Source organism: Engystomops pustulosus, chromosome 4 (assembly GCF_040894005.1).
Source record: "Engystomops pustulosus chromosome 4, aEngPut4.maternal, whole genome shotgun sequence".
NCBI lineage: Eukaryota > Metazoa > Chordata > Amphibia > Anura > Leptodactylidae > Engystomops > Engystomops pustulosus.
This window is the reverse complement of record NC_092414.1, coordinates 6,276,822-6,304,529: the sequence shown is the minus strand read 5'-3', so window position 1 is coordinate 6,304,529 and position 27,708 is coordinate 6,276,822. Positions and strand designations below refer to the sequence as shown.

General features: G+C 47.7%; 1 protein-coding gene and 1 long non-coding RNA gene across 8 annotated transcripts in view; one reads left to right on the top strand and one right to left on the bottom strand.

Moving 5' to 3' along the window:
- The window catches only part of LOC140125952 (uncharacterized), a 51,150-nt gene that overhangs the window by 6,282 nt on the left and 17,160 nt on the right, over positions 1-27,708 (bottom strand). For both annotated transcript variants that reach the window (XR_011854742.1, XR_011854743.1), the window contains exon 4: positions 24,102-24,302. This is a non-coding gene — a long non-coding RNA (uncharacterized lncRNA). The remainder of the gene's footprint in view (positions 1-24,101; positions 24,303-27,708) is intronic.
- CACNA1C (calcium voltage-gated channel subunit alpha1 C) overlaps positions 1-27,708 on the top strand; it is a 245,397-nt gene that overhangs the window by 204,320 nt on the left and 13,369 nt on the right. For 3 of the 6 annotated variants that reach the window (XM_072144908.1, XM_072144907.1, XM_072144912.1), the window contains exons 29-41: positions 56-166; positions 11,909-11,992; positions 19,411-19,440; positions 20,728-20,856; positions 20,940-21,005; positions 22,253-22,344; positions 22,498-22,660; positions 22,743-22,870; positions 23,187-23,283; positions 23,459-23,561; positions 23,789-23,890; positions 24,140-24,267; positions 24,848-24,982. In XM_072144908.1, the coding sequence (XP_072001009.1) occupies positions 56-166; positions 11,909-11,992; positions 19,411-19,440; positions 20,728-20,856; positions 20,940-21,005; positions 22,253-22,344; positions 22,498-22,660; positions 22,743-22,870; positions 23,187-23,283; positions 23,459-23,561; positions 23,789-23,890; positions 24,140-24,267; positions 24,848-24,982 (1,368 nt within the window). Of the gene's footprint in view, positions 1-55; positions 167-11,350; positions 11,435-11,908; positions 11,993-19,410; positions 19,441-20,727; positions 20,857-20,939; positions 21,006-22,252; positions 22,345-22,497; positions 22,661-22,742; positions 22,871-23,186; positions 23,284-23,458; positions 23,562-23,788; positions 23,891-24,139; positions 24,268-24,847; positions 24,983-27,708 lie in introns of all 6 variants that reach the window. The other 3 variants (XM_072144911.1, XM_072144909.1, XM_072144910.1) reach the window with 3 other exon arrangements.

Below are 27,708 nucleotides of genomic sequence, written 5' to 3'. Positions count from 1 at the left end.
GCCTCCCCATAGAGGCGCAGGACACCTACACACCTCATGTGTCTCTTGGTTTCAGCACTACGGACAGAGCTGTTCCTTCAAGGAAGCCATGAACATCCTGAATATGGTGTTCACCGGCCTCTTCACCGTGGAGATGATCCTGAAACTCATTGCGTTCAAGCCAAAGGTAGGTCCCGGAGCGCTGCGTGTGCATTGGGGCAGGAAGGGGCTCATCATCCTTATCAAATGCCTGAAGCTTGTCCCTGAGATGGCTTTATGTCAGCACTTTGTCACCCCGGGGCACCTGCACCCATAGCACCACATCAGGGGTATCTATCGCTCTCTTATACACACAGACACTCTTCTGGACCTCACAGCGTCCAGATCCTCTCCTATGATATGGGGATTGAAGGAAAAAAGTGGGTTTTTGGAAATCTAGATACTTCTGGCAATGGATTGGGGAGTATGTGAACTCTTCTAGGCAGCACCTTTTTGCTTGGTCTCCTATGTAGATACCCCATTGGCTTCCCCCAGGGATTACCTACTGGGTGCTACAATGAGAGGTGATGTATTAGACAGAATGGGTGGGAGCTGTTACATACGATGTGCAGAAGATGCAGGATACACTGCAGCGATGTCCTAGGATTGTATAGTTATCCCAGGAAATGTTATGTCAGAAAATGAGAATGTGAGTGGCATTTTATGTTACAAACATGGCAAGGCTCCTCCCCTTTGTCTAGGTTTGTACAATCCTTGCAGTTTGTTATATTCTGTCCATCTTCTAGTAACTTTTGGAGACAACTGTATTCTGATAGTGGGAGGTAAAAGTTCAGGTGGTTGGATACATAGTGATAAGAACTACAGGTACCAGGATGCAGGCCGGACCCCACAGTGTAGCATAGATCCCATAAGACACCACGCTCCGCTCAATTATATTGTGGTGGATGTCAGCAGCAGCAGCGGAGGAGTCTATATATAGACCCTGATCCAGCAGGGGGCGCCGGTGGATGTGTGAAGCTGGGGAGTCCACAAAACTGTGAAAACTGATTAGAAGCCGCAGTGTTTTATCACAGATTTAGAATTTTCTGAGAATATGAAAAAAAAGAAAATCCGGGAATCGTCCCTTAGATGTCTTGAATATAGTAAATGCAACAAACACAGCAACCTTGCAGTGTATTGTGGGGGCACACTCCCATAGTAATAGCCCTACACGGACATATATCGCTCACCCCCTATGCTCTTATGGCACAGGACACAACCTCTCTGTAGGGTCACACCGTTATCACTGTGGATCATGATCTGCGTGTGACATAGAAGCCGAGATCTCACTCACTAATTAAACAGACAATTTGCTTTCCAAATGTAGTCAACAGATAATCGAAAATCCTCTGCAAAAGGCACCCCAACTCACCTGTATTTCACCTGCTAGGAATCCACTATGTGTAATGAACACCCTGCAGCTGCTGGACACAATGTCATCTATACTAGAAGCACTTCTGGTCAGTCCTCCACAATGCATTCTGGTCCCTGTAGTTCAGCTTCTTACAGTGACACAGCAGGGGACAGGTATGACAGTGCAGGATGCTGGGAGTGTATCATATGGCCCAGGCACCGCATCTTACTGTACTATATGTGGGTAGACGATGATCTCTGGTAAGTTGCTCTCATCCCCGCAGAGATGTTAGATCTGGCAGAGATGTGGTTGGTGAGCTCTGGGTCTAGCGGCTTCAGGTTTTCATGTCATGGTCTACACCTGTGTGGCCATCCAGCTGCTGCATCACTACAACCCCGAGCAGCTGCTCAGCATGCTGGGGATTGTAGTTGCGTAACAGCTGGCTGTACAATACTGCTGTAGGACATGGCCTGGGAGCAGTTGATGTCCGGTATATAATAATAAGTATAACATGTTCCAGTCACCCCATCCTCCGTCAGTGCACCCATAGATACACTCCAATCCTCGGCCAGATGCAGTACATATCTACAGTACAAGTCTATGAAAAAGCGTGAACCCCAACATGTGGAGGTTTCCTGTGATGAGCAGTTATGGTTACTCTTCAGTAGGGGGCGATGTGACTCGTGTGGTTACTTACTGGCCCTATAGTTCTGTGTGACCTGTCACTGATGGCTGTGATATTGTACACATCCTGCAGGGTGAAGGCTGCGATGCTGCCCTCTTGTGGTGGAGGAAATATCAGCAGTGAGAGACTTATATGCAGATATTTTTTACAGGTCGGTCTTGTTTACAGATTTGTCCATCAGACATTGGACCAACATCGTTCCCTCCGCACTCGCTAACAATTCTCCTCCTTTTACAGGCTCTGCCAAGTGCTGATCCTTCTCTAACCTGTATCTTACCTTTCCATACAATAACCTCATCCATACAGAGACTAAAGAGGACACCGACCTCTCCTCCTCCTCCTAATACACAGACATCAGGACACTGACCTCTCCTCCTAATACACAGACATCAGGACACTGACCTCTCCTCCTAATACACAGACATCAGGACACTGACCTCTCCTCCTCCTCCTAATACACAGACATCGGGACACTGACCTCTCCTCCTCCTCCTAATACACAGACATCAGGACACTGACCTCTCCTCCTCCTCCTAATACACAGACATCAGGACACTGACCTCTCCTCCTCCTAATACACAGACATCAGGGCACTGACCTCTCCTCCTCCTAATACACAGACATCAGGACACCGACCTCTCCTCCTCCTCCTAATACACAGACATCAGGACACTGACCTCTCCTCCTCCTCCTAATACACAGACATCAGGACACTGACCTCTCCTCCTCCTCCTAATACACAGACATCGGGACACTGACCTCTCCTCCTCCTCCTAATACACAGACATCAGGACACTGACCTCTCCTCCTCCTCCTAATACACAGACATCAGGACACTGACCTCTCCTCCTCCTAATACACAGACATCAGGGCACTGACCTCTCCTCCTCCTAATACACAGACATCAGGACACCGACCTCTCCTCCTCCTCCTAATACACAGACATCAGGACACTGACCTCTCCTCCTCCTCCTAATACACAGACATCAGGACACTGACCTCTCCTCCTCCTAATACACAGACATCAGGACACCGACCTCTCCTCCTCCTCCTAATACACAGACATCAGGACACCGACCTCTCCTCCTCCTCCTAATACACAGACATCAGGACACTGACCTCTCCTTCTCCTAATACACAGACATCAGGACACTGACCTCTCCTCCTCCTCCTAATACACAGACATCAGGACACTGACCTCTCCTCCTCCTCCTAATACACAGACATCAGGACACTGACCTCTCCTCCTCCTAATACACAGACATCAGGACACCGACCTCTCCTCCTCCTCCTAATACACAGACATCAGGACACCGACCTCTCCTCCTCCTCCTAATACACAGACATCAGGACACTGACCTCTCCTCCTCCTCCTAATACACAGACATCAGGACACTGACCTCTCCTCCTCCTAATACACAGACATCAGGACACCGACCTCTCCTCCTCCTAAAACACAGACATCAGGACACTGACCTCTCCTCCTCCTCCTAATACACAGACATCAGGACACTGACCTCTCCTCCTCCTAATACACAGACATCGGGACATTGACCTCTCCTCCTCCTAATACACAGACATCAGGACACTGACCTCTCCTCCTCCTCCTAATACACAGACATCAGGACACTGACCTCTCCTCCTCCTCCTAATACACAGACATCAGGACACTGACCTCTCCTCCTCCTCCTAATACACAGACATCAGGACACCGACCTCTCCTCCTCCTAATACACAGACATCAGGACACCGACCTCTCCTCCTCCTAATACACAGACATCAGGACACTGACCTCTCCTCCTAATACACAGACATCAGGACACTGACCTCTCCTCCTCCTAATACACAGACATCAGGACACTGACCTCTCCTCCTCCTAATACACAGACATCAGGACACTGACCTCTCCTCCTAATACACAGACATCAGGACACTGACCTGTCCTCCTCCTAATACACAGACATCAGGACACTGACCTCTCCTCCTCCTCCTAATACACAGACATCAGGACACTGACCTCTCCTCCTCCTAATACACAGACATCAGGACACTGACCTCTCCTCCTCCTAATACACAGACATCAGGACACTGACCTCTCCTCCTAATACACAGACATCAGGACACTGACCTGTCCTCCTCCTAATACACAGACATCAGGACACTGACCTCTCCTCCTCCTCCTAATACACAGACATCAGGACACTGACCTCTCCTCCTCCTAATACACAGACATCAGGACACTGACCTCTCCTCCTAATACACAGACATCAGGACACTGACCTCTCCTCCTCCTCCTAATACACAGACATCGGGACACTGACCTCTCCTCCTCCTCCTAATACACAGACATCAGGACACTGACCTCTCCTCCTCCTCCTAATACACAGACATCAGGACACTGACCTCTCCTCCTAATACACAGACATCAGGGCACTGACCTCTCCTCCTCCTAATACACAGACATCAGGACACCGACCTCTCCTCCTCCTCCTAATACACAGACATCAGGACACTGACCTCTCCTCCTCCTCCTAATACACAGACATCAGGACACTGACCTCTCCTCCTCCTAATACACAGACATCAGGACACCGACCTCTCCTCCTCCTCCTAATACACAGACATCAGGACACCGACCTCTCCTCCTCCTCCTAATACACAGACATCAGGACACTGACCTCTCCTTCTCCTAATACACAGACATCAGGACACTGACCTCTCCTCCTCCTCCTAATACACAGACATCAGGACACTGACCTCTCCTCCTCCTCCTAATACACAGACATCAGGACACTGACCTCTCCTCCTCCTAATACACAGACATCAGGACACCGACCTCTCCTCCTCCTCCTAATACACAGACATCAGGACACCGACCTCTCCTCCTCCTCCTAATACACAGACATCAGGACACTGACCTCTCCTCCTCCTCCTAATACACAGACATCAGGACACTGACCTCTCCTCCTCCTAATACACAGACATCAGGACACCGACCTCTCCTCCTCCTAAAACACAGACATCAGGACACTGACCTCTCCTCCTCCTCCTAATACACAGACATCAGGACACTGACCTCTCCTCCTCCTAATACACAGACATCGGGACACTGACCTCTCCTCCTCCTAATACACAGACATCAGGACACTGACCTCTCCTCCTCCTCCTAATACACAGACATCAGGACACTGACCTCTCCTCCTCCTCCTAATACACAGACATCAGGACACTGACCTCTCCTCCTCCTCCTAATACACAGACATCAGGACACCGACCTCTCCTCCTCCTAATACACAGACATCAGGACACCGACCTCTCCTCCTCCTAATACACAGACATCAGGACACTGACCTCTCCTCCTAATACACAGACATCAGGACACTGACCTCTCCTCCTCCTAATACACAGACATCAGGACACTGACCTCTCCTCCTCCTAATACACAGACATCAGGACACTGACCTCTCCTCCTAATACACAAACATCAGGACACTGACCTGTCCTCCTCCTAATACACAGACATCAGGACACTGACCTCTCCTCCTCCTCCTAATACACAGACATCAGGACACTGACCTCTCCTCCTCCTAATACACAGACATCAGGACACTGACCTCTCCTCCTCCTAATACACAGACATCAGGACACTGACCTCTCCTCCTAATACACAGACATCAGGACACTGACCTGTCCTCCTCCTAATACACAGACATCAGGACACTGACCTCTCCTCCTCCTCCTAATACACAGACATCAGGACACTGACCTCTCCTCCTCCTAATACACAGACATCAGGACACTGACCTCTCCTCCTCCTAATACACAGACATCAGGACACTGACCTCTCCTCCTAATACACAGACATCAGGACACTGACCTCTCCTCCTCCTCCTAATACACAGACATCGGGACACTGACCTCTCCTCCTCCTCCTAATACACAGACATCGGGACACTGACCTCTCCTCCTCCTCCTAATACACAGACATCAGGACACTGACCTCTCCTCCTCCTCCTAATACACAGACATCAGGACACTGACCTCTCCTCCTCCTAATACACAGACATCAGGGCACTGACCTCTCCTCCTCCTAATACACAGACATCAGGACACCGACCTCTCCTCCTCCTCCTAATACACAGACATCAGGACACTGACCTCTCCTCCTCCTAATACACAGACATCAGGACACCGACCTCTCCTCCTCCTCCTAATACACAGACATCAGGACACCGACATCTCCTCCTCCTAATACACAGACATCAGGACACTGACCTCTCCTCCTCCTCCTAATACACAGACATCAGGACACCGACCTCTCCTCCTTCTCCTAATACACAGACATCAGGACACTGACCTCTCCTCCTCCTCCTAATACACAGACATCAGGACACTGACCTCTCCTCCTCCTAATACACAGACATCAGGACACTGACCTCTCCTCCTCCTAATACACAGACATCAGGACACCGACCTCTCCTCCTCCTAATACACAGACATCAGGACACCGACCTCTCCTCCTCCTCCTAATACACAGACATCAGGACACCGACCTCTCCTCCTCCTCCTAATACACAGACATCAGGACACTGACCTCTCCTCCTCCTCCTAATACACAGACATCAGGACACTGACCTCTCCTCCTCCTAATACACAGACATCAGGACACCGACCTCTCCTCCTCCTAAAACACAGACATCAGGACACTGACCTCTCCTCCTCCTCCTAATACACAGACATCAGGACACTGACCTCTCCTCCTCCTAATACACAGACATCAGGACACCGACCTCTCCTCCTCCTAAAACACAGACATCAGGACACTGACCTCTCCTCCTCCTCCTAATACACAGACATCAGGACACTGACCTCTCCTCCTCCTAATACACAGACATCGGGACACTGACCTCTCCTCCTCCTAATACACAGACATCAGGACACTGACCTCTCCTCCTCCTCCTAATACACAGACATCAGGACACTGACCTCTCCTCCTCCTAATACACAGACATCAGGACACTGACCTCTCCTCCTCCTAATACACAGACATCAGGACACCGACCTCTCCTCCTCCTCCTAATACACAGACATCAGGACACCGACCTCTCCTCCTCCTCCTAATACACAGACATCAGGACACTGACCTCTCCTCCTCCTCCTAATACACAGACATCAGGACACTGACCTCTCCTCCTCCTAATACACAGACATCAGGACACCGACCTCTCCTCCTCCTAAAACACAGACATCAGGACACTGACCTCTCCTCCTCCTCCTAATACACAGACATCAGGACACTGACCTCTCCTCCTCCTAATACACAGAAATCGGGACACTGACCTCTCCTCCTCCTAATACACAGACATCAGGACACTGACCTCTCCTCCTAATACAGAGACATCAGGACACTGACCTCTCCTCCTCCTAATACACAGACATCAGGACACTGACCTCTCCTCCTCCTCCTAATACACAGACATCAGGACACTGACCTCTCCTCCTCCTAATACACAGACATCAGGACACCGACCTCTCCTCCTCCTAATACACAGACATCAGGACACTGACCTCTCCTCCTCCTCCTAATACACAGACATCAGGACACTGACCTCTCCTCCTCCTCCTAATACACAGACATCAGGACACTGACCTCTCCTCCTCCTCCTAATACACAGACATCAGGACACCGACCTCTCCTCCTCCTAATACACAGACATCAGGACACTGACCTCTCCTCCTCCTCCTAATACACAGACATCAGGACACCGACCTCTCCTCCTCCTCCTAATACACAGACATCAGGACACTGACCTCTCCTCCTCCTAATACACAGACATCAGGACACTGACCTCTCCTCCTCCTAATACACAGACATCAGGACACTGACCTCTACTCCTCCTAATACACAGACATCAGGACACTGACCTCTCCTCCTAATACACAGACATCAGGACACTGACCTGTCCTCCTCCTAATACACAGACATCAGGACACTGACCTCTCCTCCTCCTCCTAATACACAGACATCAGGACACTGACCTCTCCTCCTCCTAATACACAGACATCAGGACACTGACCTCTCCTCCTCCTAATACACAGACATCAGGGCACTGACCGCTCCTCCTCCTAATACACAGACATCAGGACACCGACCTCTCCTCCTCCTCCTAATACACAGACATCAGGACACTGACCTCTCCTCCTCCTAATACACAGACATCAGGACACTGACCTCTCCTCCTCCTCCTAATACACAGACATCAGGACACCGACATCTCCTCCTCCTAATACACAGACATCAGGACACTGACCTCTCCTCCTCCTCCTAATACACAGACATCAGGACACCGACCTCTCCTCCTTCTCCTAATACACAGACATCAGGACACTGACCTCTCCTCCTCCTCCTAATACACAGACATCAGGACACTGACCTCTCCTCCTCCTAATACACAGACATCAGGACACCGACCTCTCCTCCTCCTCCTAATACACAGACATCAGGACACTGACCTCCCCTCCTCCTAATACACAGACATCAGGACACTGACCTCCCCTCCTCCTAATACACAGACATCAGGACACTGACCTCTCCTCCTACTCCTAATACACAGACATCAGGACACCGACCTCTCCTCCTCCTCCTAATACACAGACATCAGGACACTGACCTCCCCTCCTCCTAATACACAGACATCAGGACACTGACCTCTCCTCCTACTCCTAATACACAGACATCAGGACACCGACCTCTCCTCCTCCTCCTAATACACAGACATCAGGACACTGACCTCTCCTTCTCCTAATACACAGACATCAGGACACTGACCTCTCCTCCTCCTCCTAATACACAGACATCAGGACACTGACCTCTCCTTCTCCTAATACACAGACATCAGGACACTGACCTCTCCTCCTAATACAGAGACATCAGGACACTGACCTCCCCTCCATATACATAGCAGCTGACCCTATGACTGTGATGCACCCTCTTCATCTACACAGTTTAGACAGAGTACATATAAAGCATAGTGTATACTGGCTGTACACTGCAGGGAGTATAACTCTACTCTGCTGCAGCTTTTGTATATGATCAGTGAAGCAGTGGATTATTATACATCAGTCATACATCCTGTATCCTTGTTGGATTCGCAGAAGCCTCAGACCTCCTTCTGCAATCACAGTTATGGCATCCTGTGATTTATTTATAGACTATTCCTATAATGTATTTTTTACAAGAGGGAATTGTGTAGTATCTTATAGTAGGTGATCCTCCTCTTACCATGATACTGTCCATACATAACAATGTAACCCTAGTGGTCCACTGAGGGTATGAGGGAAGCTCTAGCTAGCATATATCAGATACATCAGCAGTGCTGCGGGGCCATCTTGTGGTAGATGCTAGGTAGTGTAATGCAGTTACACAATCCTGTAGCACAGACTGAGGCTTCTGTGTCATAATAATAATCTTTATTTATATAGCGCATCATATTCTGTAGCACTTTACAAATCACAGGGGACATATACATATAAAATATTCCATTTCAGGGCTTACACATCTCACACCCATTGTAGAGAGAGGAGAACATCCATCCAGGCAAGAACTTCCATCAATGAGCGAGGTGTAAATAGACTTGTGTCACAGCTTCAGCTCCGCGCCGTGTCCCAGCGCAGCAGAGCGGAGACTCTATAAACACTACATCTCCCTAGATCCTGGTGCACTCACTGTATACAGGAGCCACACCTGACGTCCTGTTCTTACACTTATTGCTCTGTCTGTGTCTTGTCTTGTCGCTCATCTTCAGGCTGTGGTGTAGACCCTCTGGTTGTTTGTGTGTATTTCCTGATTTCCTGAGCTGTGAGGGCGGCCCCTGCATTGTGTCTGCTCTGCAGATAATACGGATTGTATATCAGGGGTCTCTTACCCTGCCATGTGGGCCTATATGAAGTGTAATGCCTTGGCTGGTAATGGGGCCTGTAAACAGATAGACTACAGTGTTCATTATTACAGACAGGGAGACGTTTTATTCTGGTTGTCTGCAGATTTCATCATCCCGGGAGATGATATTGTTCAGCTACTCCACAGGGTCCTGGGTGAGGGACCCCTGCTGAACAGCTACTTGATGGGTTAATAGCATTATAGAAAACCCCTTTAAGATGCATATGGATCATGCAGCTACATCAAATTTTAGCGGGGGGGGGGGGGGGCGCTGCACCTCGTATGTTATAGACATCGGACACTGAACCAGCGTCACAGGGAAGAAAGCAGCAGAACTGTGAGTGCAGCTCAGTGATTGGAAGTGATGCTCTCAGTTTCTGTGATTATGTATGGTAATGTAGAACGTGGAGGAAGGATCTGTATGTGCAGTGAGTCCGTCATGTCTCCTGTCTGTATATGTTATATATGAGGAATATTCAGGTCTCATTCCCATCTACTGAGGCCCTCGGGGACGTATGACATTCACATATACATGTTATAGGCCTCATACACTACAACCACAATCATCTACATCATCCCACACTATACCCACCAGCAGCGTCATCCTCACACTACAACCACCAACATCTACCTCCCCCTTCACTACAACCACCAGCATTTACATCACCCCACCACTACAACCACCATCATTTACATCATCCCCACACTACTACCACCAGCATCTACGTCTCCCCCACACTATTACCACTAGCATCTCCATCTTCCCCACACTACAACCACCAGCATCTACCTTACCACCACACTACAAACACCAGCATCTACCTTACCCCCACACTACAGCCATCAGCATCTACCTTACCCTCACACTACAGCCATCAGCATCAACGTCATCTTCACACTATAACCACCAACATCTATGTTATCCCCACAGTACAACCACCAACATCTGTTAGCCTTACACTACAACCACCAGCATCTACGTCTCCCCCACACTACTACCTCCAGCATCTACGTCACCTTCACACTACAACCACCAAGATCTATTAGCCCCACAGTACAACCACCAGCATTTACTTCGCCCCACATTACTGTCAGATAATCTGAGCATTTCTCCTGTACACCTAACACTGTGAATCTAGGACTGGGTGCCTCGCTTGGTGCTGGGGTCCCCTGCTGAAGCTTTACATGGGGGTGGGCTAAAGAGGGATGGTCACTAACCCTTTCACTGCCAGAAGGGCCTGCATTGCATTACTTGGCACGCTCTGCTGGCATGGATGGGGGATGCTGTATTTGAGTCTGTCTAACAATCCTTTTTAATTCCCTGCCTTGCCTTGCCTCCCGACCCCCTATGTAGGGTTATTTTAGTGACCCTTGGAATGTCTTTGATTTTCTGATCGTCATTGGCAGCGTAGTAGACGTCATTCTCAGCGAGACGAATGTAAGTATATCGGGGCAGGTCTGCCTGTTCCCTCACACCCCCCACCTCCCCTTCTCTCTCTCCTTCTCCATGCTGACGTGGGTGCTTTCTCTGACCCTTCTTCCGAAAAAAAGACCTCTTTATTTTATTTTTCTTTTCTTAAAGTCCCCCCCCCCCCAGGGAGAAGGGAGAGAGGGAAGGGAAAAGCTCCATGGCGCCCCCTGCTGGAGCAGGGTCTGCCTGGGGTATTTTCTCTCCCTCGTCTCTTCCTGAGTCAATGTGCAGATGATAAGCAGCAGCAGCAGCAGGGTAGCCCCCGGCGGCCGGACACCACAGGAGACCAGACATATCAGTGTAATGCCTCTTAACTATTCCTTCTTTTTACTCTTTTCTTTTCATTCTCTCCCTTTTTTCTTTTTCTTTGATTTTTCTCTTTCTCTCTTTTTTTCTCTCTCTTCTCTCGTCCTCCCTCCTCTTCTCCTGGGCTGTCATCAGCATTATTTCTGTGATGCATGGAATACATTTGATGCACTCATAGTAGTGGGTAGCATTGTTGATATTGCAATCACCGAACTAAACGTAAGTAATTTGCCTCTGTCCGTGACTGTGGCTGCATCACCTCCCCCTCCCCCTGTTTGTCTTTCCTCTTCAGTTATTTCTTTTAATCTATTTTCAGTTTGTTTTATTTTTTATTACGATTATTATTATTTTTTTATACTTTTGTTTCTCCTTCTTGGATTACATAGGAACTTGACTGTTGCATATACTCCTTCTGGCATGAGATGTGCTGTATAGGGGGTCCGGGCTCGTACGGGGGTCCTTATGGCTGCCAGCCACAGATGGACAATGTCACTAGTGAATCAATTCTATGCCCAATCAGATGATCCCTACTTCCCATAGATGTCTTGTATCACGTGATCTGACTCCTTCCTAGCACATAAAATGGACAATGACACGTCAGGTGACCTCCATCTGTGACTGGCCCTCCCTGGGCCCTCACCCCCCTCCTATACAGTCACCATCTGCTCCTTCTCTGTGACTTGGCATGAGATAACAGTTTCTTTTTACACAGGAAATCCTGTTAAAAGTTTCTTTCCCACCTAAACATTTCCCCGAGTCACCCCCTGAAAGGGTCAGGACAGATATTGCCCCGGACACCCTCCTTACACTACAGTTCATACTTGTCACCATTGAGCTGGAAAGTTGCATGAAGAGCAGCTCCCATATAAATTCTGTCATCAGAACTGGGAATGGACCCTATGGATCCTGACATTTCCCAGGGTCCATCCACATTCAGTAATTGCAATGGGTCTTCAGATGTGTTAAACCTCTGCATTGTACAGATTAGTATTTGTACAGGTCTCCACCATCAGATAACCCACTGCATGTACATCACGTGTGGCAGACCCTGAGGCTGGGAACACACATGCCGGACTGGATTTCTTGTCTTGACATCCATCAAAAACTGCAGGTGTGAACCCAGCCTGAGCAATTGTCACAGCACATGGGGATTACATGGGAGATCCTGTTCATGCTTCTCTTTCAATATAAGTAAGGATAACCTCGTGGCTATTAGCTCCATGCACACCTACCCGCTGTGTGTCCTTACATGGACCTGCAGAGGTCCTGATGACTTATGGCCACTGCCCATACACATAAGATACCAGTAGTTATCTTGCCCCAGACACATAGCCATTGTGCCAGTCTATGAAGCCATTCACACTAGATACGATCAGAAGAATTATTCTCCTTACAGCAGGGGACCAATAGTGGGAAACAATATTAGGATGACCCCATCATGGTAACTATACATCCTGTCTGCCAGTCATGGCGAGCCTTTTAGGGACTGAAACTACAACTAAAACCCACTTATTTTATACCGTTCCTTCTTATGTTCATTATACCTAAAACCCACTTATTTATTGGAAAGTGGCAACATGGCAATTGAAGCAGTAACTTCCTCCCTGCTCTGCCCTGCGGACACTTACCTGAGATACCTGCTGGGCCTGGAGAAGGAGCTCCAGTGATAATACAGCGCTCCTTCTGCAGTCCCAGGAGGTGGCACCTTAGAATGGCGATGAGCGCTGCATGTCCTCCTCAGTATGAAGGGCTCTCAGTGCCACCTCCGGCCCCTGTGCCATAGGTTCACGTCACCACATTGGCTGTACAGGTAATGCAGGGGGGTTCTAGTAGATCACCGCATTATCATAAACGTTCTGCCCTAATTCATTCAATAATACTCATTATAGTGAGAGCTGGTAACACAGAGCACCACAACAACTTGGAATTGCACAACAGGGTTCTGTCTACCACCACCAGGTGGAGCTCACTGCTTACTGTGCTGCCATTTCTAGTGGTGGCTGTATGCAGTATGCTCCATAGCTCCCTCTAGTGGTGGCTGTATACAGTATGCTCCATAGCTCCCTCTAGTGGTGGCTGTATACAGTAAGCTCCATAGCTCCCTCTAGTGGTGGCTGTATACAGTATGCTCCATAGCTCCCTCTAGTGGTGGCTGTATACAGTATGCTCCATAGCTCCCTCTAGTGGTGGCTGTATACAGTATGCTCCATAGCTCCCTCTAGTGGTGGCTGTATACAGTATGCTCCATAGCTCCCTCTAGTGGCGGCTGTATACAGTATGCTCCATAGCTCCCTCTAGTGGCGGCTGTATACAGTATGCTCCATAGCTCCCTCTAGTGGCGTCTGTATACAGTAAGCTCCATAGCTCCCTCTAGTGGTGGCTGTATACAGTATGCTCCATAGCTCCCTCTAGTGGTGGCTGTATACAGTATGCTCCATAGCTCCCTCTAGTGGTGTCTGTATACAGTATGATCTATAGCTCCCTCTAGTGGTGGCTGTATACAGTATGCTCCATAGCTCCCTCTAGTGGTGGCTGTATACAGTATGCTCCATAGCTCCCTCTAGTGGTGTCTGTATACAGTATGATCTATAGCTCCCTCTAGTGGTGGCTGTATACAGTATGCTCCATAGCTCCCTCTAGTGGTGGCTGTATACAGTATGCTCCATAGCTCCCTCTAGTGGTGGCTGTATACAGTATGCTCCATAGCTCCCTCTAGTGGTGGCTGTATACAGTATGCTCCATAGCTCCCTCTAGTGGTGGCTGTATACAGTATGCTCCATAGCTCCCTCTAGTAGTGGCTGTATACAGTATGCTCCATAGCTCCCTCTAGTGGTGGCTGTATACAGTATGCTCCATAGCTCCCTCTAGTGGTGTCTGTATACAGTATGATCTATAGCTCCCTCTAGTGGTGGCTGTATACAGTATGCTCCATAGCTCCCTCTAGTGGTGTCTGTATACAGTATGCTCCATAGCTCCCTCTAGTGGCGGCTGTATGCAGTATGCTCCATAGCTCCCTCTAGTGGCGGCTGTATGCAGTATGCTCCATAGCTCCCTCTAGTGGTGTCTGTATACAGTATGATCTATAGCTCCCTCTAGTGGTGGCTGTATACAGTATGCTCCATAGCTCCCTCTAGTGGTGGCTGTATACAGTATGCTCCATAGCTCCCTCTAGTGGTGGCTGTATACAGTATGCTCCATAGCTCCCTCTAGTGGTGGCTGTATACAGTATGCTCCATAGCTCCCTCTAGTGGCGGCTGTATACAGTATGCTCCATAGCTCCCTCTAGTGGTGGCTGTATGCAGTATGATCTATAGCTCCCTCTAGTGGTGGTTGTATACAGTATGCTCCATAGCTTCCTCTAGAGGTGGCTGTATACAGTATGCTCCATAGCTCCCTCTAGTGGTGGCTGTATACAGTATGCTCCATAGCTCCCTCTAGTGGTGGCTGTATACAGTATGCTCCATAGCTCCCTCTAGTGGCGGCTGTATGCAGTATGCTCCATAGCTCCCTCTAGTGGCGGGTGTATACAGTATGCTCCATAGCTCCCTCTAGTGGTGGCTGTATACAGTATGCTCCATAGCTCCCTCTAGTGGTGGCTGTATACAGTATGCTCCATAGCTCCCTCTAGTGGTGGCTGTATACAGTATGCTCCATAGCTCCCTCTAGTGGTGGCTGTATACAGTATGCTCCATAGCTCCCTCTAGTAGTGACTGTATACAGTATGCCCCATAGCCCCCTCTAGTGGTGGCTGTATACAGTATGCTCCATAGCTCCCTCTAGTGGCGGCTGTATACAGTATGCTCCATAGCTCCCTCTAGTGGCGGCTGTATGCAGTATGCTCCATAGCTCCCTCTAGTGGTGGCTGTATGCAGTATGCTCCATAGCTCCCTCTAGTGGCGGCTGTATACAGTATGCTCCATAGCTCCCTCTAGTGGTGGCTGTATACAGTATGCTCCATAGCTCCCTCTAGTGGTGGCTGTATACAGTATGCTCCATAGCTCCCTCTAGTGGTGGCTGTATACAGTATGCTCCATAGCTCCCTCTAGTGGTGGCTGTATACAGTATGCTCCATAGCTCCCTCTAGTGGTGGCTGTATACAGTATGCTCGATAGCTCCCTCTAGTGGTGGCTGTATACAGTATGCTCCATAGCTCCCTCTAGTGGTGGCTGTATACAGTATGCTCCATAGCTCCCTCTAGTGGTGGCTGTATACAGTATGCTCCATAGCTCCCTCTAGTGGTGGCTGTATACAGTATGCTCCATAGCTCCCTCTTGTGGTAGTTGTATACAGTATGCTCCATAGCACCCTCTAGTGGTGGCTGTATACAGTATGCTCCATAGCTCCCTCTAGTGGTGGCTGTATACAGTATGCTCCATAGCTTCCTCTAGTGGTGGCTGTATGCAGTATGCTCCATAGCTCCCTCTAGTGGTGGCTGTATACAGTATGCTCCATAGCTTCCTCTAGTGGTGGCTGTATACAGTATGCTCCATAGCTCCCTCTAGTGGTGGCTGTATACAGTATGCTCCATAGCTCCCTCTAGTGGCGGCTGTATGCAGTATGTTCCATAGCTCCCTCTAGTGGTGGCTGTATACAGTATGCTCCATAGCTCACTCTAGTGGTGGCTGTATACAGTATGCTCCATAGCTCACTCTAGTGGTGGCTGTATACAGTATGCTCCATAGCTCCCTCTAGTGGTGTCTGTATACAGTATGCTCCATAGCTTCCTCTAGTGGTGGCTGTATGCAGTATGCTCCATAGCTCCCTCTAGTGGTGACTGTATACAGTATGCTCCATAGCTCCCTCTAGTGGTGGCTGTATACAGTATGCTCCATAGCTCCCTCTAGTAGTGGCTGTATGTAAACATACCTCCCTCAGTGCATTTCCATGGCCTAGGTCCCAGGCAGTGACACTTAATTACATCCCTTTACTGATAGCTTCCATGCCTGCCCTTTCAGGACCATGTAAGGTTCTCTTTTCCCACTCCGTGAGCACCATGTAGTGCTGCTTGATGTCTCTTCCTGACCTACACATCAGTGGGAAGCTGACACCAAGCAGCTGTGTGTCACCCTGACACTTACCTTCCCCTCCCTGTCTCACTTCTCTTGTGTTGTGCTGTCATTTTCACACGGGTGACACCGGTGGAGGCATTAAGACAGTGTAGTCTCTGCTTGTGATAGTGGTGCCTGGCGCCCTCTGCTGGACTGCACCACACCATTTAAGGAGGTCTTCCGGTTTTATGTAATTTAAGCCTGAATATTGCATTCACTGTGGTCAGGATCTCTGCCGCTTCTATGTGTAAACATAGACATGACGCAAAGGTCCTACGTACAGAGAGGAATTGGAAACACAAGGGATGTTGGAGAGGCGCACTTCACATCCAATACTTTTATTCTCTGATATTTTATTGTCACTTTAATATGAAAAATGTCAACGTTGCAGGAATACAAATGTCATGTTGTTTTGTGTCTGTAACTTCTATGTGTCCCCGTGGTAACAGACTAGAAACCAAGCTTAGTCATATATCCCCTACTTCAGGGTTAAACTACACAGTAACCCCTGAAGAAGCAGGGTGCAAAACATACATTGGGGTGCTGGACAGTGTGACGGGGGTACTAGGAGAGATGGCCAGTGGTGGCTATTGTGGACATATTATATTTGGACATATTATGCTTAACTTGGATAATATCTGTGAGTATATAGGGTTTGGCTTATGTGGATTTATAGTGACACCGATGTCATAGTACTTGTATCTGGCCTGTACCAAATATTGGGACTCTTTCCCCCCTTTACAAAGTTCACACTGTTCAGAATTGTGTTTTTCTTTTAATGGGGTATTTTAAATGAATTGTTTGTATGTGAAATATTGTGAATAAAGATTCTGATTTTTTAGGAAATCACGGTTTTGTGTTTACTTGTTTCTCCATGGAAGATTCAGTGAGTCAGTACATATAGGGGCACATTTACTAAGGGTCCGCAGACCGCATTTTCGACAGGTTTTCCGACTTTTTCCGTTTAGCGGCGCATTTAACAGGGGTTTTTTGGAGCACGTGATTAAATTTTGGTGCAATTGCGCCAACTTTCATGCAACACAAATAGAGGGTGTGGCCGTCGGACAACCTGACGGATTCTGACTAAGTGCGGGATTTAACATTCAAAATTGTGTCGCAAGCCAAGCACTTACATGCACCCGGAAGAAGAAGGTGAACTCCGGGGACCTGAGCGGGGAAGCGACACATGCAGGATATCGGGCACACGATGTTAGTGAATCGTGGCAGCTCCGAATTCTCGTCGGACAATGCACCTCGGGGATCGTGACGGGTAAGTAAATGTGCCCAATAGGCTCTATATCAGTTTACACAAGGTTTGTCGTCTGTTACCATGGCAATATATAAATCTGTATAGAATCTGTATACATAAAACAATCGGACATCTGCAATTATTGAGATTATAAAATTGCTTGTGAAAGTGGATAAAGCCTTCAGCTCAAATTTACATAAAACGGGAGAAACCTTCATCAAATTCTGGTTACAGATATAAAGTGGAACTTCTGAACCAATAATTGTCAGTGAGGATGTGTCTGGTGTATGTGCTGGGCACGTGCTGACGTCTGTGTCTTCGAGCTGCTCCCGTCCTTTACCTATATCTTTCTTAAATCTTCTTATCTTAAAGCTTTGATTTACACAATTCGTCAGATTTCTATGGGAAGAGTAGGATCATGACCAGATTACAAGGACCATAGGGTTATATTATATAATATAATAAGAAGTCAGACTCCCATGACCCCTGATTTCAGGAATAAGAACCTTCTCCTCTCCCTTCAGGGCTGGAGGAGACGCCTCCACCCAGGACCAGACATCACTAGTCTGCTATAGAATATAAGCAGGAGATAACTCACTATAAAGCTCCTGTTGTCCCCCTATTTGGACAAGCCCTTTAATCATTGATACCATCCGATCTTAATGTATTAGTAGATTTGCCATTCAGGAGCCTAGGAAAGACCTTAAGATGCCTGTGATCTACTGTATAGGGGAATTATAGCCCAGGGGCTCATACCACCACGATCAAGGATTGTACACCAACAAACACACTTACATACAGGTGTGTGCCCCTTGTGGCAGAAAAAAAAGTGTTTAAAATTATGTAAAATTCTGTAAATGAGCCTAAGGGGCTCCACGCGCTAGGCTCATTTGCATAATTTTAAAGCCTTATTTCTTAAAAACAAGGGCATAAAAGAAGAGTGCATCCTGCCAGAGAGGGCACACACCAGTATGTAAAGGTGCTTGGTTTATTATCCTTCATTCTGGTCGTCCTTTAACTCTACAATCCAATTTATTCTCAGCTAAAAGGGGGAGGCTTATTCTTTGGGGTGGCCTGACCCCTGCACGCCACCTCCTTTAAAGCTACAAAGCTTAACACCCCTTATATTCTAATAGGATGGTGAGGGTTGTAGTTTGGCACTGCAGGAGCTGGGTTTCAGGGTTGTACAGAGTTCGCCATTTAGCTGTATTTTGTATTCTACTTGCTTATCGCCTCCCCTTCCCCTTTTCCTACCCTCCATGCTGATCATATTGCTGTACTGTGCCCCCCTGTGGATATAGCCGGTATTACATCTTATCTCTGTCTGCCTTTCTTTAAAGACAGGTGAACATGCCCAATGCCACAATATGGTAAGACCAAAAAACCCTTCAGAGCACTGTCACCCTCTCTCTTCTGACACCCTGGACACAACTGTCTCAGCTGTGTGCCCCTGACTCCAGGGCTCTTCTCTCCACACCTTGTCTAGTCTTCTCTGCATGCCCTGTGGCCGCCATGTTGTATTTGTGATCTTTGTGGTTTACCTGTGTAATACTCTTGTTCTTGTAAGCTTGTCTTACCGCTTGCCACTAGACCAGTCTCAGGGGAACCCTGAGAGATTAACCTGAAGAGAACAGAACAGGTGGAATTCTTGTTGAAAACTAAAGATATTTGGGGCCATAATTGATGCCCCAGGTAAAGGTGGGGGTCAGTACCAAGAGCAACATCAAATGTCCATGGGAAGCCAGAACCTACTAAATTTACCTTCCAGTTTAGCTTAATGTCACCCGGCTAGTTTTTAATCCGTTTTTCACTGAAGATCTACAACCACAAACCTGGATGCAGAATATAAACTAAGTGACTTTGTCCCCAGTACATGACTCTGATATGTCTGATCCTCAGCCCCTCCGCAGACACTATAGAGTTCCCTACATCCACATTCATCAAAGCCTTCAGAAATCACTGGCGAGTGGTGTATGAATAGCGTGGCGGCGTAGCTCTCGCGGGTATAATTAAAAATAAGTGTTTCTGTTAATATGACATGTAAATTATCCCTTTATAAGGAGAAATTATAACTTTGTGTTATTGTTGTATAAACAGGATATGACACCGCGCCAGGAATAAGAAACATTCCCCAATTTTAATTGGTTTTTGTTACATATTTCTGGGGGAGTATAAAAGCCTTTGCTGGAACCTGCAACGTTCTTGTAATTTGTGATAATTGTATGACGTCCGTCCACCCTCGAGCGGCGCTGGAGCGTAGTACAAAGCTCCGCTCCTCAGATGTTCTCAACAAGAAATCCAACCAGTCTTGTCCTCGAAACTTTTCGTGTTGTTTTGTTTTCCTCTTCTTCCAGCAGATGATGGGGTGATGGGAGGGAAGATGATAGACTCCAGATTTTTATTATAAGGGTCGTGTAGTTCCTATGACATTTGGCTATTTCTGGCCAATATGTTATGCATAGAGAAAATTTTAGGAACTCAGTCTTGTAATGGGTCTTGAACAGAGGTAAATTGGCAAAAATGGGGTGAAAAAATCCTAAGTGTTCCAGGTGCTTCTTGATGTTCCAGAAGTCCTAGTAGTGTAGTCTGTAGACAGGCAGCCCCTACCCACTGACCTCGATGACCTCTGTGTAACCTGTGACCGCTGTATATTCTAGCAGGGTGAGGAAAACTCGCGCATCTCCATCACGTTCTTCAGGCTGTTTCGGGTGATGAGGTTGGTGAAGCTCCTCAGTCGTGGGGAGGGGATCCGGACCCTTCTCTGGACGTTCATCAAGTCTTTCCAGGTAACCGGGTTCATCTGACCTACTGATACAGCTACTAATATATCCATGATTGTGTTCCTGATCAGGTGTCCCCTCTATCACAGGCGCTCCCCTATGTGGCTCTCCTGATTGTTATGCTGTTCTTCATCTATGCCGTCATTGGTATGCAGGTAAGGAAACCTTCATTGTCTCCACTACTTTACTATAAGGAGATCATTGGGTGCCCTGCTGCTAAGACACAATTAAGGATTACCCCCACTGTCTATAGCAGGGGTCAGGAACCTTTATGGCTGAGAGAGCCGTGAACGCCACATATTTAAAAATTTTATAACTTAAGAGCCGTACAATATGCACATGCACTCAAGTAGATAGGTAGTCCCTGTGTCACGGGTGCCTCTGCGACCTACGCCTCGGATCGCAGGCACACCTGTGCCCCTGTCCGTGGTGGTGCCCCTTTCTGAGCTCACTTACCTCTCCACTTTCCTGCTCCCATCCCACCTGGCCAGCGCGCGCGACGGCAGATTTTAAGGGCAGCACGCCGCTGATTGGCGCTACCCACTTCCCGTGTTCCTATAAAGACTGGCGGCTCCCAGCATTAGTGCTTCATACCTATGAGGCAGCTTTGCACAGTGTTTCTTTCCAATTGTTGACCTCCTGTTGTGACCCCAGACCTGTTCCTGATTCTGCTCTGTCCGTGCCAGCCCTGACCTCTTGCTCCGTTCCCCACCTCGCGTCATTACCACCGTCCTTGACCATTTGCCTGTACCTGACCTGCTTAGTGATCCTGTTCCTGACCACAAGACTGCCACCGTGACAAGTCGTGCAAGACCATCTTGCTTTGCGGCAGGCTCTGGTGAAGACCAGGTGCCACTTAGATCCCAGTCCCATGTGTCTGCTTACATCATCGTCCACGGTGGTCCAGGGGGTTCACTACTTGAAATCCTGACACCCAGCACATACTCCTAGTAGATAGGTAGCCACAGCACATAAATACTCCCAGTAGATAGGTAGCCACAGCACAAGCTCCCCATTAGATAGGTAGTCACAGCAAAAAAAAAATTCACTTACTAGCGCTCCCTGCAGGCAGCTCCTCATCGCTCCCACACTCTTTTCTTTGACCCAGGTAATGGCTGCGATGGGTCATACAAAGGACGTAGGCAGCGGTAACAGCTGCCTGTGATCAGTCTAAGAGACACACAGCAGCCATCACTGTTTATTAAAGATCTGTCTGAGAGCCAGATGCAGCCAACAAAAGAGCCACATCTGGCTCCCGAGCCATAGGTTCCCTACCCCTGGTCTATGGGAACGAGAGCCAATACCAGAACAGTAGGGGTGATGCAGCTTCTAACCACTTACCATGCTCTCTATTCAATGGTGAACTCCATGTAAGGAAAATACATCAACTTTCTCTATGCAGGTTTTTGGGAAGATTGCACTAAACGACACCACAGAGATTAACCGGAATAATAATTTCCAGACCTTCCCGCAGGCCGTGCTGCTGCTCTTCAGGTTAGTGGCTCATGTAAGGAAAAGGAGAAGCCATAGTTTGGTAATAATGTCCCATTTTAAGAGTAAAGAAGCATTGCAATGTAAGGAGGACCTGCTCTAGAGATCTGAGTTCACCTTTAGGTCTCACGTGATGATCTGTGTCTTTCTGTGCAGATGTGCGACGGGTGAGGCCTGGCAGGAGATCATGCTGGCCTGTCTCCCCAACAAGAAGTGTGACCCGGAGTCTGAATCCAACCGCACTGAAGACGACTACTCCTGCGGCAGCAGCTTTGCCGTATTCTACTTCATCAGCTTCTATATGCTCTGTGCTTTCCTGGTGGGTCTCACAGCCCCACCTCCGTAATCCTCGATTCTCAATCCTTCATCCAGGTCTTATATGCCACTCGCTTTCTCTACAGATCATCAACCTGTTTGTTGCCGTCATTATGGATAATTTTGACTATCTGACGAGAGATTGGTCCATATTGGGTCCTCATCATCTGGATGAATTTAAAAGGATTTGGGCAGAGTATGATCCAGAGGCAAAGTAAGAGTTTTGGGTGTCATTTTGCTTTGGGGAAAATATTGCAATGACTTTATGACATGTGGTAGGGCCGGTTTCTTCCTACTGAACACTACACTCCTAGAATCTATCGCCTTGCTGATGTCAATAAGTCTTTGGGTCTCATATGAAAGCAGGATGACCGTACAAGACTGTAGACAAAACTTTCAATGTACAGCACATTGTACGATCATACACAAACATTCTGCACGATCAGATTTGAAACCATAACATGCCCTCAAGTGTTTTACTGTTCTCACTACATGATTTCATAGATCATTCATAATTATCTCCTACCCAGAGGCCGTATCAAGCACCTGGATGTAGTGACTCTGCTAAGACGGATACAGCCACCTCTAGGATTCGGGAAGCTGTGTCCACATCGTGTGGCGTGTAAGGTAATGACATGGAAGGGGGATATGAAATGTACAAGTGGTAAGAATTGAAGAATGTTTCCTGTGTGCATACTACAATAATATATCCAGTATGATTCCTGCACTGACACAATATGACAAAGCTGCTGTATTAATGTTGATAAAGCACATATTATACCGCGTTCTCTCACTCGTGCAGCGTTTGGTCGCCATGAACATGCCGCTGAACAGCGATGGGACCGTCATGTTTAATGCAACTCTATTCGCTTTGGTTCGGACTTCTCTATGCATCAAAACTGACGGTAATTCTAGATACCTGTATCCTGTGCCGATAACCGATACTGAAATAGTGACATATCAGGGGGTGCCCCGGAGTGGGGGAACCGGTGTATCAGATGATTATTATTTTAGCATATTCCCTGCCATTTTTCATATTCCTGGACAATGCCCTTCATAGAGATGACGCTTAGTAAGTACACAATAACTTGGTGCCACTAATATCCCTCATAACAATTCCTCTGCCTAACAGGTAACCTAGAACAAGCCAATGAAGAGCTCAGGGCAATCATTAAAAAGATCTGGAAAAGAACCAGCATGAAACTCCTGGACCAGGTGGTGCCCCCTGCTGGTGGTGAGTCAGACGTTCCATTTTGTAAAATATTGGGGAACATGTGTATATTAACACAACATAAATCTGCGTGAAAAATCTGCCATGTGAACATACCATTAAACTTCATGCAGTGTAATATATCTCTGACTGGCAGTGAATAATCATAGCAGGGATTACACACCAGGAATGAATCTCCATGGGACAGGCATCTATCCCGGGTAACTTTACTCACCTCTCGCTTTACACACTGTTCTCCTTTTCTTTACTCAGATGATGAAGTCACCGTGGGGAAGTTTTACGCCACGTTCCTGATTCAGGAATATTTTCGGAAATTTAAGAAACGCAAAGAACAGGGATTGGTCGGAAAACCTTCCCAGCGCAATGCTCTTTCACTGCAGGTACTGGTCACCGCTCCCGGGTACAGATGTAGAGTCTGTAAGATACAGGAATATGGATCAGCGATATTTCCCACACAATGCATACATGATTGGGTTATATATACATCTGTATATAACCTTTACATTATAGTATACAGACTACAGTATATAACGCCAAGATATTAGTTATACCTCCCTACATATTAATGTATAGGTCATCACCATGCTGTATACAACTGTATATACCTCCCTATACAAATCATCCTGTACATAACTGTATAGCCTACCCTATATAAGTGTATACTACCCTGTACATTGCCACATCTACCACCTTGTATATATCATTCCCTTTATATTCCATCCTGTACTGTATATATACCATTCTGTACATAGCTGTATATATCACCCTGTACATGACTGTATATTCTATATCCAACACTTCCTTGTTTTTCTGAGGACAGAGTAGACTTGGCATGTGAATGGACCCCAGGATTACAGGGGTCCCATGAGCCAGGGCTGTCCTTGTGTCTGGTCTCAGCCATGTAATGATGATGAGATCTCGGCCCTGGCTAGTAGCCCAGATGTTTGTGGTTCCCCTCAGGCTGGGCTGCGCACGCTGCATGATATTGGGCCTGAGATTCGCAGAGCTATTTCTGGAGACCTGACCGCAGAGGAAGAGCTGGACAAAGCCATGAAGGAGGCCGTGTCTGCAGCGTCAGAGGACGACATCTTCAGGGTGTGTAGGAAATGCCGCTGCGCTGGGGCGTACTCATGCATGAGATTTGTGGGTAACACCGGCAGAACATGCTCCACCACTACGTGTCCTGTCCTCCCCAGCATCAGCAGACCCATCCTGTATAATCCTGCATGTAGCATGTCGTCTGTATACAACATTATTACACAGTATCTTCTGCTGTATAACACTTTATACCCAGTACATTGTATCTCCCTTCCTCTGTCCTCCATGTATAGATCATCATACAGCATTTCTCCTTGTAATAGAGTGTGGCTGTTTATTACTTACCGTCTGCTATAGAACAGTGGTAGTGAACCTTTTAAGGGTCCTACAGGTAACTCTTAGAGTCCTGTCTATGGGCACATAGTCCATCACCCAGCACAGGACTCAGGGCGACCTCCTGCAGTCAGGAAGAGTTAGAAGGTGCAGAAAGGGTCAGATTATCATTGGATCTATTGCTGCTCCTGCTCCAGACCCTGAGATCCACAGGACACCAATAGCAATGAGTTACTGCTTAATGGACATCTACCACCAGGATAAAAGATTGTAAACCCAGCACACTGACATACTGGTGTGTGCCCCGCTGGCAGGATCGGCTCTTCACTTTTTATGCTCTAGTTTTCATTAAAAGGCTTTACAATTATGCAAATGAGCCTGAAGGGCTCCAGATTTCAGGTGTTTATTTCATTTGCATAATTTAGCCCATTAAAGACCTTTTTTCTTTAAAAGAGGGGCGTAAGAAGAAGAGCAGATTCTTCCATAGGGGGCGCACACCAGTATGTCAGTGTTTGGTTTACAATCCTTCATCCTGGTGGTAGATGTTCTTAAAATTGTTGGGGTTTACACTGTGCAATAAATAAGTGGGTTTTGGGTTGCAGATTGTGTACTCTGGCTGTAAAAGGTTCTCCATCACTGCTATAGACTGTGTGTTACATTACCATAGATCTATCATGTGTTAGGGTGATGCCACACATGGAGTTTTGAACCCGTTTTTGGTCCGTTTTTAAGCAGTCCGTTAAAAATGCATCCGGTTTTTACCATTTTTAATTAAGATAATTGGTAAAACCTGTCAAAAAACAGATTTTTAACGGACTGCTTAAAAACGGGTTAAAAACGCTATGTGTGGCATCACGCTAGCATGTCTATATGTATAAGGGTGCGGTCGGGGCATCGTCTTCATCCCTTATGCGTTTCTATGGAAACTCAAGCAATCTGCCCCCAGAACCCAGTGTCTTGTATTGTTTTAATGCAAGACACCAGATTCTGGTTATCATGTGCATGCGTTTCCATAGAGACGCTTACACGATTGAGGCGATGCCCCATAAGCTAGCAGTACTTGTGACTGCACCCTGCTCTTGTGTATCCCTGTTTCTGACTGTATCACTTCTCCACTTAATACGCCTGCTCCACTAACACAGAATTTTATGTTGGTGTATTGTGTCATATTATATCATTCAGTATAACTGTATCTGTTTTGTGAAACATTGTATCACTCCCCTCAGTACACCTGCCCCTGATTACACTGTATCACTCCCCTCAGTACACCTGCCCCTGATTACACTGTATCACTCCCCTCAGTACACCTGCCCCTGATTACACTGTATCACCCCCCTCAGTACACCTGCCCCTGATTACACTGTATCACTCCGCTCAGTACACCTGCCCCTGATTACACTGTATCACTCCCCTCAGTACACCTGCCCCTGATTACACTGTATCACTCCCCTCAGTACTACTGCCCCTGATTACACTGTATCACTCCCCTCAGTACACCCGCCCCTGATTACACTGTATCACTCCCCTCAGTACACCTGCCCCTGATTACACTGTATCACTCCGCTCAGTACACCTGCCCCTGATTACACTGTATCACTCCCCTCAGTACACCTGCCCCTGATTACATTGTATCACTCCCCTCAGTACTACTGCCCCTGATTACACTGTATCACTCCCCTCAGTACACCCGCCCCTGATTACACTGTATCACTCCCCTCAGTACACCCGCCCCTGATTACACTGTATCACTCCGCTCAGTACACCTGCCCCTGATTACACTGTATCACTCCCCTCAGTACTACTGCCCCTGATTACACTGTATCACTCCCCTCAGTACACCCGCCCCTGATTACACTGTATCACTCCCCTCAGTACACCCGCCCCTGATTACACTGTATCACTCCCCTCAGTACACCTGCCCCTGATTACACTGTATCACTCCCCTCAGTACACCTGCCCCTGATTACACTGTATCACTCCCCTCAGTACACCTGCCCCTGATTACACTGTATCACTCCCCTCAGTACACCTGCCCCTGATTACACTGTATCACTCCCCTCAGTACACCTGCCCCTGATTACACTGTATCACTCCCCTCAGTACACCTGCCCTGATTACACTGTATCACTCCCCTCAGTACACCTGCCCCTGATTACACTGTATCACTCCCCTCAGTACACCTGCCCTGATTACACTGTATCACTCCCCTCAGTACACCTGCCCCTGATTACACTGTATCACTCCCCTCAGTACACCTGCCCCTGATTACACTGTATCACTCCCCTCAGTACACCTGCCCCTGATTACACTGTATCACTCCCCTCAGTACACCTGCCCCTGATTACACTGTATCACTCCCCTCAGTACACCTGCCCCTGATTACACTGTATCACTCCCCTCAGTACACCTGCCCCTGATTACACTGTATCACTGCCCTCAGTACACCTGCC